Source organism: Borostomias antarcticus (assembly GCF_949987555.1).
Source record: "Borostomias antarcticus genome assembly, chromosome: 1".
Lineage (NCBI taxonomy): Eukaryota > Metazoa > Chordata > Actinopteri > Stomiiformes > Stomiidae > Borostomias > Borostomias antarcticus.
In genome coordinates, this window is record NC_140234.1 from 49,839,138 (window position 1) to 49,853,657 (window position 14,520).

Sequence of the window (14,520 nt, forward strand, 5' to 3'; positions counted from 1 at the left end):
CTCATTAGCAACTAATTGGCTATAATGTTGCAATGGTGACAATAAATAGATGTATGGGATTCATTATACATGTATTTGCATTGTAAATGTACAAAGCTCATCAGTGTACACTATACAGTACATGTTGTACCCTGGACAACATGTACAAGGATCTCGGGGGCAGGGGGTGGGGGGCTGAGGGGGACTTCATGATTATTCAGTTACGACTGAATCCAGCTCAACTCCTGTTGGCATGCTAACTGGACAACAACCATGTAGACAAAGCCACTATTGATGATCAGTTCTCGCAGAAGGGTGTACTGTGCTCCATGAGTAGATCTAGTTTGAAGCAGGGGAGGACATGGAGAAACAGGTTTGGCAACATTACAAGAATGTGGTCACAAGGGTTTATAGAGTAAACAGCAGGTCATGGGAGAGACTGATGCAAAGTGGTTGAGATATCATTAGGGATGTGCTGCAGATGTGGAAAACCACAAAAGAAGACAAGCACTTTATAGCTTTACTGCTTTATTTTCACTTTGTGATAGTATGTTTGAGGTAGGAAAGATGATACAGTTGGTTAATGGGGGGCGGGGGTTAGAAGACACAGGTGATACCTCTTCAAGCATGCTCCATCCATAATATTATGACCATTGAGGAGTTTTTATGACTAAAGGCTGTTTAAAAAAAAATCATAATTTCATACCTTACTGCCTTTTGGGGCCTTGGTTTGCTCTAAGGTCAAATTTGGTGAAGGCCCACAGAGGCCCCTGCCTGAACAGACAAGCAAACAGTGTCCAAAGCTTTTCATTTTATTCAAAACGGCTTGAATTTACCTTGATAATCAGACATGAATTGCCAGTAGGAGGTAAAAAAAGGCACTCTATTATCCATCAGCAAATGCTGATGTTCTTTTTTTTGCAGCACAAAATATAAGCCCATACGCCCACACTCAAGGTCTTTCACTGAATAGACAGTCAAGTCATTGTACACAAGATCAAGCACCAGCACACAATGTGTTTCCACTTCCTGTCTGTCCCCGTTCCTCTCCACAGGTATGTGTCCTAACTGGTCTGAGTAATTAGGTGCATCAAGTTTATCTCTTCCACAACAACACCTAAAGTACACATTGTCCTTTCGCTGATGGTATAATCACATGCAAGGTCACTAAAATACACTACCTTGTTTAACGAAGTACAATTTAGACAAAAAGGCACATTATCTCAATAGAATGCCTTCAGCTGGATCAAGTTTCAATAGCGGCCAGGAGTTAGTCTAGTCATAGAAATCTGTGATAGATTATAGTTTATACTTTATTTTCTGTTCAATATGTGAAGGAGAGGTTTCGATATGCAGGCAAGCATTTCTTAAGGAGACTGGGCTTCCGTCCATCATGACCAGCTCCCTTAGGTTTGAGATTGGCCACAATGTCCTCAAGCTCAGATATCTCAATCATCCTAAACCTGAATTTTTTAGGAGGGGCCTGTATTTCAGGGAATGTCATAGGTATAAGCAGGCGCGCAGATTGCGCAAACTGTCTGCAACGCGTCCAAAACATGTATTCTAGAGACTGGGCCACGACCGGATCGGAGAAATGCACTGAACAGCCTGGCTCCTGCTTGCGTGAGAATTGATCGCTTTGCGGTGCTTATTCCTCATCCAGTTATGGGTGGATGGAAAACTTTCAACTGAATGTTCATATTGTTCTGATAATTGTAGGCTATAGCAACATAAGAGTGGCAGCTTTGACCGCAACCCAAACATGAGCTAATCCCATAGCTGTAGGCCTACCATTGCTAGCCATGAACGAACTGTTGCATACTGCATATTTGCTGTGCAATGTATCCATTGTCCAATTGTCAAATCGATTATGCACACAGAATTATTCTTTTGGTGATTATTCTTTGTTATACCATGGCCTGGGTTAATACTCTTTTTTGATTGGCCAGCAGACGTGCGTTAAAACCGTGTATACGCACACGTAGTTCGGCTGAAGTTTAATTACCGATCTAAATTCATTTACCGGCTTTGACAGCCACCCAAATGAGCTAATCCCATAGCCTGCTGTACCATTTCTAGCTAGCCATGAACGAAGTGTTGGATACTGCATATCTGCTGTGCAATGCATCCATTGTCCAGTTGTCAAATCTATTTGCCAACAAACTCTTTATGATAGCCAGACACTAATAAATGTTACCAAAAAAGTCATTAAATCCATCTGCAATTTCTACATAATCAGTTACTGACTTACTTCCCAGTCCCCCTTGAAATTCATCACATAATATTTTATTAGAAGGAGTCTTACTCATAATCTCATTAATAATTGACCAAGTTGTTTTCATATTATACTACACTCAGTGAATTTAGTTTCATAATGCTGTCGCTTAGCAATTCGGAGGAGATGATTAAGTTTATTTCTGTAAGAGGAATAAAAATTAAAAGGAGATGGGTTGGTAAGGTACAGTATGCTTTGTAAAGTGCATGCTTTTTTCTTATGGATTTCTTTAACCCTTTAGTGAGCCAAGACAGATTTTTTTGGGGGCACAGTTCTGTATTCTGGTAGGGGAATGCAATATCAAAGAGTTTAAAAAATAATTCCAAAAATATATAATATGCTTTCTGGGCATCTCCCTCCATCTCCACCGAATGCCATGAACTTTCATTCAGTGACAGGATGAACTTTTCTATGTTAGATTGACAAAAGTTTCTATAAGAGGCTACTGGTTTGCCATTAATGGAAGAAGTAACAGTATGTGTTAAATAGAACAGGGGGAGGTGGTCAGAAAGATCAGCAAGCAAGACACCAGATATCCCTGGGTCATCAATTGAGTTGGTGAGTATGTTATCAATAAGAGTTCTATTTGTAGCTGTAATTCTTGTAGGTTTGGTGATGACAGGGTAAAAGGCAGAGGCATTCAGATGGTCAGCAAAAGCACAGGATTGGGGTTGCATAAGATTTATATTAAAGTCACCCAACAGATAACATGACTTCTTCTCTGATGAGATTTTACTCAGGGTAGTAGTTAGACAATTAATAAATGAATTATGGTTGAGATTTGGCGGCCTATAAATGCAACCAATAATAACATTGGTCTTCAGAACAGCTGTAGTAAGTTCAATGAATATAGCTTCAGCTTCCTGGCCTAGAGAAGTTGCTAGGTCAGGGCGAAGAGAGAATTTGATTTAATCTTGCAAAAACAAGGTTACACCGGTTTGGGGAGGCTGTAGCTCAGTTGGTAGAGCTTGTTCAATGATCGAAGGGTCATTGGTTCGAATCCCAGCTCCGACTGTCCACATGTCGAAGTGTCCTTGAGCAAGACACCTAACCCCAAATTGCTCCCAATGAGCAGGTTAGCGCCTTGCATGGCAGCTACCGCCATTGGTGTGTGAATGTGTGTGTGAATGGGTAAATGAGAGGCCATTGTAAAGCGCTTTGAGTGCCGCTAAGGTGGAAAAGCGCTATATAAGTGCAGTCCATTTACCATTTACCACCACCAATCCTGTCTAATCTGTAACAAGGAATATGATTGTAGCCCTGGATGTTAAATAGGGACACTGGATGTTAAATAGGGACACTTTCTCACTTGTCAACCAGGTTTCTGTTAAGGCAATTATCTTTAACTGGATAGAAAATAAAGACAGATAATCAGTGAGATCATCAAAATGTTTCGGTAAGCTCCGAGAGTATTGAGTGATTCAGTAGTGAAATATCTACAGGAGGTCTTACTGGAATCATTTGTGAGGTTAATATCAGGATCAGCATTATCAAAAGATGCAAGATGATGATTGGAGGAGGTAATAAAGTCAGGTTCCTCATCAGATAAATGTGAAACATTCAACATTTCATCCATAGAAGACAGTGTAAAATGTAAAGAATGATATGTAGACAGTCAATAAAGAACAGTTAAAAAATAAATGGGTGGGCGGCAGTCATTCAGGGGGAGGTTCATTGGGACGTTTACGGGGACAGCATTTTAATTAGTATCAGCCTGAGGAAGGCATGGGCTCCTGGGTTGTTATGACAATGACAATATGTTTTGCAAATTTGGGTCAAACGAGCAAGCTGCAAATGCTCTTCACTTGCAAACTCAGTGTATTTTTATATCTGCACTGTTTGTGTATCAGTATGGGTCTGTCTTTGAGTGCATGCTTGTATGTTTGCTTATTTAACCGTGTATTGACATTCTCTAGCTTGCTGCCTTTTGTTGTCACTTGATACAGTAGACTGAGCTCGTTAGACTCAAGAGGACCCCACCTCTTGATGAGGACCGTGGCTATCTGCCTGGACTAGGTGGTCCATGCATGTGTGTGACACTGAAGCATCTCAGCCTAGACATGTTCAACCATCTGTATGCGAGGCTGAAGATGAGTGGGTTACACAGTGATGGGTCCTGAGGAATAGGACAGGCTAGCCTGCCTGCCACACTCTGATTTGGTCTGCTACACATAGTCTATTTTTATAGCAATTGTATCTGTGCTTTTGAACTGCTGAAAGGGGGAGAGGGGGCGCCACAGCAAGATGGGCTTGACAAGAAGAGAGAGGAAAGATGATCCCTCTCCCAGCTGACATTTACACAAGTGGCACACAGCTGCAGAGAGCACAAATATTTACAGTGGAGATTTACATTAAGAGCACAAAGGCAGACCAGGTACAGTACATACAGCACACAACATCCCACATACGACACAATGCAGGACTGGTGGATACACATAGACATTACACACACACACACACACACACACACACACACACACACACACACACACACACACACATACAAGGGCATAGGTTTGACATTTGTGGCAGTTAAGATCTTGCTTGCAACACTGTTTCTATGGTTAATCAGCTTAGGCTACTTGACTATAGGGCTTAATTATACAGCATTAACCTACAGTACTATCAAGCAATAATATCTCAAAACCGAGTCAAACACTTTAATCTAACACAAGATCTCACCTGCTGTGCGACTCTGTTCCTCCACCTGCCTCTGGACTGCTTCTCTCAGGACCTTGCACTGCTTCATTTGCCTGATAAAATGACACATTGATGCATGCTGTAGACAGAGGGAAGTAGTAGGCTATATGACTGCCAACTGCATTAGTAAACTAGAAATGGTGTTCGGAGAGCACAGACCTCCGCCCATGAATGAATTGTGTGGCTCTGTGTGAACACACGTGTGTGCAACCAGGACATTATTTGGTATTTCTGCATTCGTTAGGTTGAGAGCTTTTGCCTGTCCAAATCCCATGTAACCTTCCCATGCTGAGATATGGCAATTTCAATTCCCCCCCATTGACAATGAATGGGGGAAATTTTTCACTCCTGAGCCTTGACATTTTTCACTCCTGAGCCTAAAAAATGAATGGAGGGGAATGGCCGGTCCTTTTTGGACGGCTCATGGACCCGCCAAGTAATTTGGATCCACTACAAAATGTAATGGGTTCTAAGTTGGCCCAGCTTACACCCCTCCATTGGGTTTCATGAAAGTTGGTCTGATAGTTTTTGCTTTGACGCTGTCGCTAGGGTGGAGGTTTCGCTGAGGCAGAGGTAATTTCTTCCTAGCCAATAGATTTAAACATTTTCCAGGAGCTTGCTTGATCGTTTCATTGAGAGTGGTCATGGAAGTATTTTTACAGCTCACCTAATTCTGCCCCTGGGTGATCTTTTTCTTCCCTCTGCAAAATGTAGGGGTAGGATCTATGTCCAATCCCCCCTTTGCTCTCTGTAAAGCGCATTGTGTTGCCTCTGTGTATGAAATGCGGCATAAAAAAAAGAAGAAGTTTGATTTGATTAGATCAATTATTTCAACACCTCCTATTAGACTCATTATCAACTGTGTTCAGGCCTAGGCCAGGTTCAGGCCTCATATAACGTTTTTTTACAACCAGTCTAAGGCGGCTCTAAGGCGAGGTGTCATTCGTCAAATGCATGGATGTATTGTACAGTCTGATGCTCCTAGGAATTGAACAGTGCTGGAATTTCACTTGTCAATTAAATTTCTGATGCAAAATCGCTGTAGTGGCTTCAAAGATGTATCCGGATGATCCAGCAAGTTTCAAGTACTTCTTGGAATATTTTGTTCGGTATGTCCATGCTTTACTTTATTTCGTAGTGGCAAACAGGATGCAACCTGATACAAAATTGGATGATTCAACATTCAGCATTTCTTTATTTGTCACATGTAACGTACATGTAGTTACTGTACAATGAAATGTTGCTGTCGACTCCAAGATTATGCTGAATAACAGATAGACACCAATACTCTATTTAAGTTTACAAGTTACAAATTAAGTACCATTTCTATACAGTATAAAATAAGGGTAAGGCCCTAATGCAACCTAATATAAGGGTAAGAACACCTACTGTAATACCAAACCAGATGATCAGTACCCAGACAGTACAGGATGATCGTTTTGGAGAGGCAGGCTCTAGATAGGATCTGATTCTCATAGTGAATAGAAACCACCTCCCCACGAGCAAAGCCTGATGAGGCGAGGTTACTGGGGGAGCAGAACAGCAGTTAAAACGCAGTCCCAGATTGGCCTGGTTGCAAATGCAATTTCTGGAAATCGTTTGATAGCTGGAAGTCCCTTGACCCTATCTATCATACTGCCTTAAGATTCGTCATGGATGAAAGGGCTCAGAACTCATCATTGCACTACTCACTACGCTCAACTAGCATTGAACGTTCTTACAGTTAGAAATAATTGGGGAAACTCTTCTTTTCACATTGTGGGCCCCAAACTCTGGAACTCCTTTCAGAAACAAAACAAGCTCCCATCCCTTATTCACTGATACCTGTTTATTTCCCTATTAAATGGGCCGTTTGTAAGGAGCATGCATTTGTGGGATGAACAGCAGCGCAGCTGAGTATTCCACTCATGAAAAATGTGACGAAGAAGAAGGAAAAAAAACGGCAGTGCATTCTATTCATAATCTAAATGTGACAATAAGAAAATGAGTTAACGCCTTCCATGAGGCTTCTATCCAAGTCCAGACTGATCTGCCGAGAGAAACGGAATGTGAGGGTACGAGATCAGGATGGTCTCATATACACACATGCTTACACAGAGGGGGATAGATGGAGCCAGTTCTCTTTGGGGGGTAGGCCTAATCCCTCTCTCACACATACAGCCCATCTGTGCAGCCAGTGAGGCCGACATAAAAGGATATAGGCCTCCGCGTTCACTCATAACAGACTCGCAATTATATAGCCTAACCAAGACGCACGCTGGAACAATCAAACTCTGCCCCCGCGTGAGAGCACCAATAGGCAAGACAATGGGAAAATAACACTTGCTCTTATCGCTGTTCTTTTCTCAAGGGAAATGTAAATTTGACAACGTCTTGGGTTATCCGTCCTGAAATTCGATGTACAGGATAGGCTACGGCAGAGACGAGAATGGGACTCCTCGGAGCGCAGCTGTCCTCGAGCTGGATAGAACGGCGCATGGAGGCGTTGATCGTGCGCTTTAATATCTGTACTGGCTATATAGGTGGAAAGGAGAAAGGTGCACAGAAAAAAATCGCGAAGGAACTGTAAGTTTATCATAGATATGCTACTGTGAGAATGCTATTATAATTGTTTACCATGACAGTGAGTTGGCTCGTGCGTAATATTATCGTTTACCTGATCCAGACTATGACGCACAGACACAGTTCAAAGCAGAGGATAAAGATCAGTCCAGTGTGTCCCGATGAAGCCGGATGAAAGAGCTTTGCGCGTCGGTATGCGAGATGCGATCGGTTCATGTTCAATGTCACAAGTTTAACCAGCATCATATGACAACATCCCGGACGATGGGTTTCAGATGTACCATCTCCTACAGTTATTGGCCAAGAGACTAAAGAGGAGTTTTGTGTGGAAAAGCACATTATCTTAGTTGGAAATAATAATAGGTGATTTTTAATTAAATGTCACATTCATGTCACGCTGCACGAACTTGGCTACACTGTGCCAATCAAGTTTAATCAGTTTCAAGTCGAGAGCGCAGGCTATCCTCTTTCGTTGCAACAGTCCAACCGTCTGGCTCGCTCCGTCTCATTGCGCGCTGGATTCACATTTTCGAACAGCTCTCGCTGAGCAACTAATTCAGACCCGTGCCAGATTTAGCCAGCGAGCACAGCGGACTCGTCAGCACAGCAACCTATAAATAGAGGGCAAAAAAAGGTGTAGAGGGGAGCAGAACAGGCGCGTAATTTCTCCGGGATAACAGCTGGACTGTCTATGCAAATGACCTACCAGGAATGTGGGCACTGAGCACCCACGCCTACTCAAGTATAGGGAATATTCGGGCCAGCTGACGAGAGGGACGTGAGTAGCCTACAGGCGTAGTTATAAACAACCCGATGACGGAGCGGCTCACTCGGAGCAAGTTGAGAAAGTGTCTGCATGACAGTCAGTCGAAAACAAGGGCTAACCGCTAAGTTTAACACATATCAACTGTCAAATAGATTAGCCGGCCACTCGTATTTTGTCTCAGCATGTTCGTATTTTGTCAGAACGAAACGACGGCGGTATTTGAATGAATCGGACGGGGAGGACATAAGTTGTCAGCCAAGGTTTTCGACATGCCAGAGAATGTTACGTTCCTCAGGAACCGCACCACGGATTCGGAGCACAGCCGCGCGTTGGGGCCGGGAGCGCGTCCCGCATGGGTTATCACGGTGCTAGCCAGCGTGCTGATCTTCACCACGGTGGTGGATGTCTTGGGCAACTTGCTGGTTATCATTTCGGTGCTTAGGAACCGGAAACTTAGAAATGCGGGTAAGTGGCTGTAGCACAACCTTTCTTTGCGCGCGCGCGCGCGCGTGTGTGTAGGCCTACGTGCGTGTGCGTGCGCGAGTGAGAGAGAGAAAGAGAGAGACTGAGAATGGAATTTTATAGGCCGCCTCTGAAATGTTTTGGGCGGGCATTGCTAGTTTTCAATATATTTTTCATTTTGCCTTCATTATATTAAACCTTAGGCTACTTGAATAGTCTATAATTTATGTGGAGATTTATAGCTAGCATCTCGCGTTTGTGCCAGATATCTGAATCGCTGAGCCGTCTCATTCACAAACATCCATTCACGTGCCACTATAAGAAACCACAAAGAAACATTCTTATTAATGAGGCTACGCCTCTTCCCGCGAGATCGCTTGATTTTGGTCACGTCTTTACTTGCTTGGGTCCTAGCATAAGCCTAAGCACCAGATGTAGAATAGGTCCTATTCTACCTATAGCCTATAGGCTATATCCTATAGCCTATAGGATAAAAATAGCATCCCGAATATGTGTAAAGCTTTAGGATATATAGCATATATATATATTCACTTGAGAATGGTAGGCGACATTGCCTGTTTTGCATAGGCTAATGTTATGTTTGTTTATGTTTATAATTATGTTCTGTTAAAATGTTCGCAACAAAAAAGAACACGATAGAACTGGATTCCCGCCAATGATATCAAAACAGCTGGAAAAGCGCACGAGCACCAATTATGCCAACAGGTGTGCATGGTTCCTCATTATGTGCCTCTTCGAATGACAGTTGATTTATTTTGATAGGGTTTCGCTTAGGCTTTAAAAAAAAATCTGTATATGGGTATTGAAAACATGTTTAGAAAGAGGAAACAGTTTGCTTAAGTAATTCGAAGTTTAGTAGGAGCTGGGGTCAGTTTCACTTCATTATGCCCATTGTACTGCGGTCACGTACGTGCTCCTCAGCCATATGGTTTGTCCAGATGTGGTTTGTGGCTGCTAGTGCCCCCCCCCTCTGTAGCTAAGTTTAACAGTCGTTAAACTATCATGATTGCTCATGATTGATCGTGGTCAGTTCACAAACCATTGGAGCAGCCCATAATGTATGCCCTGTTGTAAGGCTAATTTACAGGCCTACATGCGGGAATAGGCTTTAGCTCATAAAATCTCACTTCTAGGTTAGCATATAGGCCTAGCCTACAATAATAGGCCTATTAATTGCTTGGCTTGTATGTGCCATTTATTGTGCGCATTGCGCAACACCTCCAAATAGCTTCCCTGACACTAATACAGTTTTAAATGTAGGCTACAGTTGGTGTAAGATTTTTGGTCATATTCAGAGTGAGACGAAATACTGTTTTATTCGGTAAGCGGGGACTCTTACCAGGCGAGGGTAATGGACTGTTACTCCTCGGAAAGAGGAGAGAGGGGTCACCCTCACTGTGCTGAGTGCTGACCCATGAATTCCCATCCTATTCATAACTCGGCCCCAGAGCACTAGTCAAAGTGTATGGGGACATGCAAGTGATATACTATTTCACAAGAAAAGGGAGTCATCTACACTCTTGTTTTTTTGGTGTTGGTTTCTCAAGAGCAAATAGTTTCGCAGTAAATTATTCAACCGCTTTTCAGAATTACACTTTGCGGTTGATAAAGCTTGGCCTATTTGAATGTAGGTTATAAATCTTTTGGCATACATACCAGGATTTACCCAGTGTTCCCAGAGCACCTCCATTTGCTGGAGGCTCATATGTAGTAGACTACGCTTGCATCCCTGCTGTTTTTTCTTTAGTCATCTATCCACCCGGTCATCTTTCTCTCTGTCTCTCTTTCTCTCTCTCTCTCTCTCTCTCTCTCTCTCTCTCTCCGTGCGACTCAGTGCTCTGAGGAGAAAAGACAGGACACGGTAATGATTAAGGTTGCAAAATTTCGGGAATAGGCCTATTCAAAGTTGGAAACTTTCCATGCAATAACGAGAATTAATGGGAATTAACAGAAATTAACGGGAATAAACTGGGAGTTTTGGGGCTATGTATACCAACTGTATTTACCTTGTCATATATAGGCATAAATATAAACATTTTATTTTGTCATATCAGACATGCACGCAACATTTCTAATACAACTTTTACATTTGTATTATATTGTATACAATATATTGTATTATTGTATTATATTCTAATGAATTTAAATTATTTTTACTTAATCTATTTGTGAGTAGAACTTAAATGGATTCTACAGCCCTCTTGGTGTGCAGGATGATAGGAATTAGCTGTGCATGTGATGAAATAATGCACTGCACATGTGATGGAGGAATGCACAGTGCAGAGTTGAAATTTAAATCAGGTTATTTTAACCAAGATCATGCTGCAAGATCTAGAATTGCATTTTATGTTTCTTTCACAACTAGGCTACATTTAAGTTCCCTATTATAAGGGTCCACAGTGGTGTAGCGGTCTAATGCATCGTGTTCATGTGCAGTTGCCCACCGGGGTGTGGTGGCTTGAATGTTCGTCAAACAACAGCAACCCTGTCTGGTGTCGGAATTACAGTTGCGAGCTCAGATAGTCAAGGAGTTGTCTCTCCCTTTCGTATTGCTGACCGGCCAGGCTGTGTGACAGTGTCAACAGTTTGGGTGAAAATGGGATAAAGCTGTTGAAAAAAAGATGTTATAGGCTACAAAAAAAATCAAGCTTAACTTCCCATGGTAAAGTTCTAGAAAGTTTTTGGAAATTTATCAGAAATGTTCCACTCCTTTGCAACCCAAATAATGATACAGCAGCACTATGCAAAAATGCACCACAGATCATATGCAATACTAATGGAATCGGCACCATCTACTGTAGAAGACTCCATTTAGGGAAGGACCAAAGACAGAGAACTTATGTAAGAGATACATATTTTTTGAGTTCAAGTTGCATAAGCAGCTTAAGCTATAAACCTCTTTGTATGTGTGTGTGTGTGTGTGTGTGTATGCTCAGGTGTGTGTGTGTTTGTGTATGCTCAGGTATAGGTGTGTGTGTGTGTGTAGGCGCATACATGGGTGACATGTTGGTGTGTGTCTTGACCTATTTGGAGACCCCTGTCATGGGAGATGCATATCAGTTTTGTGTGTGTGTGTGTGTGTGTGCGCGCACACGTGCAGGCGCGCGTGTGCATGTATTATATTGTGCCTGTGTATTGATATATTGGACACCTCCATGGCCAGGCAGGGGGTGCAGCTTGGAGAGTGAATCTCATTAAGGTTCCTCAGCCCCCTCTGAGCTTCCTCCAGTCCCATTCTTCAGGAAGAGGAGCCAATTAGAGAGACAGGAACAGAGCTGATGCTTATGGGTAAGAGGCCTGTTTAGAACCAGGCCTCTGCCAGCCCACTGAGACAAAGGCTTCAGTCATGGGCTTTGACGCCTATTGTACATGTTCTTTCTTTCTTTCTTTCTTTCTTTCTTTCTTTCATTCTTTCTTTCTTTCTTTCTTTCTTTCTTTCTTTCTTTCTTTCTTTCTTTCTTTCTTTCTTTCTTTCCTTCTTTCTTGCTTTCTTGCTTTCTTTCTTTCTTTCTTTCTTTCTTTCTTTCTTTCTTTTTCCCTCTTTCCTCCCTGTCTCTGTGTGTGTGTGTGTGTCTCTGTCTCTGTCTTTCTCAGACTCTCATGCCCCCTCTATTCTCCTTTTCCCCCTCACCCTATACCCCTCTATCGATCCCCCTCTAGCCCTCAGTGCCCTTTTCCTTCACCTCCTCTCTCCTCTGTCCACCACCCTGTCGAGTGTGCCAGCCTCAGGGGTTTTATGGTTCTCATTTGTGTATGTGTATGTGTGTGTGTATGTGTGTGTGTGTGTGTGTGAGAGAGAGAGAGAGAGTCAGCCTGTCCCTACATCAGAACATATGGCTCCAAATGCCTCTATTTCACCTGGACAACCCCCCCTCTCTCTCTCTTTCTCCCTTCCCTCCCTCTAAACGCCCATCTATAAACAGGACCAGACAGCCTTGGCTTTAAATCAGACTATGAATACCTCTCAACAGCTGTTGACTACATGTATAATTGATCAAACTGTGCTGTAGCCTAGTGTTGTTTCAGAGCAGTGTACTCTCAGTATGAGTCTACTGTATGTTGCTTTCGCTCAGATAACTTGTACAGGTTAAAAAGAGTGTGCCTCAGGCAGAATCTGTCTTGCAAAGAAGCTGTCTCACATTTTTCCTCACTATCTTATTCCCTCCCTTCATCTCTTCTGCCCCCTCCCTCCGTATCTTTATCTCTTCCTTCTCCACATTCTGTTCATCCAGTGAGGGGTTTAGCTGCTTGTTGGGACTTCTGTCTGGCTCGTGAAGTGTTTTTATGTTGTTGTTTGTGTAGAGGTTTGTGATGTAGTGTGTTGTGTGGCCAGTGGTTAAGCTGACTGACAATTCGCAGAAAGCCACAGGTGACAGGCTTTGATCTCTAAAGCACAAACTGGTTTTCTGAAGGCAGTAGGTATTGTTCAGAGGTGTCAACTGGTTTTCTGAGGGCCTTTTTTTTTTATCGGAAAACGTTGAGATTCCTAAGTTTGACGTCATAATCGTCATCAAATACGTCACCTGAACTTGGTTTTCAGCCATTTTACTTGGGATAAGAAATCTACCCTAACTTCATCAACGTCAGCTGCTGACGTCAATCAAGATGGATACTCCTTACATCAACAATAAGTGAAAGCTGTAAGTGGTGTGAATTAGCGCCTCTGTATTATTTGTCTAATTAAATCAGTCATACACACAGTACTGTCCAACTTCTACCAGTGGACAATGTAGCGTAGTTCGTTGTTATCAACTGGCTAACTTGGCTAGAATTACGATGTCGTCCCGGATGTTAAATTTGGAGCTCTGATACAAAAGGATAAGTCCATTCAACCACATGCTGTTGTGGGAGTGTGATAATTGATCAGTAGAAGTTAGACAGTCTTTAAAGAACCAGTCTGTTCATTGTCAATGGAGACAAGGACACACACCCACACTTACTCAGCTACTTTCTCTCTCTCCGACACACACGCACACACATACACACGCATACACACACACACACACACACACACACACTCAATGGGCTTTAGAAACTAGCGACACTATCTATTGTAAGAAAGGAACAGTTTGTCTGTTTGTACGAACTCAGGCTAAGATGAGGTTTTGAATCTGAGGGAATAGAAGGAGGTGGTGCTTGAGAGAGAGATACTGTAAACATTCAAACAGCGGGTTCAAATACAGTATCACCAAACAGTCAATCAAAGCAGGCTTTTCCTAATAGAGCCCCAGTGGAGATGAGTATGAAAAGAATCCCAGAAATATTTTCTTTCACTGCTATGATATATTGTCCCTGTGTTGTGTTTTGATGCTCTTCTGTCCTTCCTCACTAATAATGATACAGATAGTTGATGTTTGTGTGTGTGTGTGTGTGTCTGTGTGTGTGTGTGTGTGTGTGTGTGTACATGTGCGAGCTGCCATTATTGGAGTATGGACTTGTGTTTGTATCTTCTCCCTCCTTACCATTCTACCTAATGGGATGGATGTTTTTGTGCTGATATGTGGGTGTTTCAAGTCTGTGACAGTAGCTAGTGAGTGTGTGTGTGTGTATGTGTGTGTATGTGTGTGTTATACAGCCATACAGCCACCATTCAAGAGTGTCTGTGTGCGCATGCCCTTCTTTTCACACAGCAAACAAGCATGCCAGCACTTTTGTATCTCTCTCACCTCTCACTCACTCCTTCTCTCTTTCCCTCCTTACTCTCCTCCACCACTCTCTCTCTATCTCTCTCTGTCTCTCTCTCTCTCTCTCTCTC

General features: G+C 42.7%; 1 protein-coding gene across 1 annotated transcript in view; it reads left to right on the forward strand.

The window, feature by feature from the left end:
• Positions 1-8,505: 8,505 nt before the first annotated feature.
• mtnr1ba (melatonin receptor type 1Ba) overlaps positions 8,506-14,520 on the forward strand; it is a gene marked incomplete at both ends in the record, with an annotated part of 54,181 nt that continues 48,166 nt past the window's right edge. The window contains 2 exon segments of the mRNA XM_084436083.1: positions 8,506-8,522; positions 8,524-8,747. Of these exon segments, the coding sequence (XP_084292209.1) occupies positions 8,506-8,522; positions 8,524-8,747 (241 nt within the window).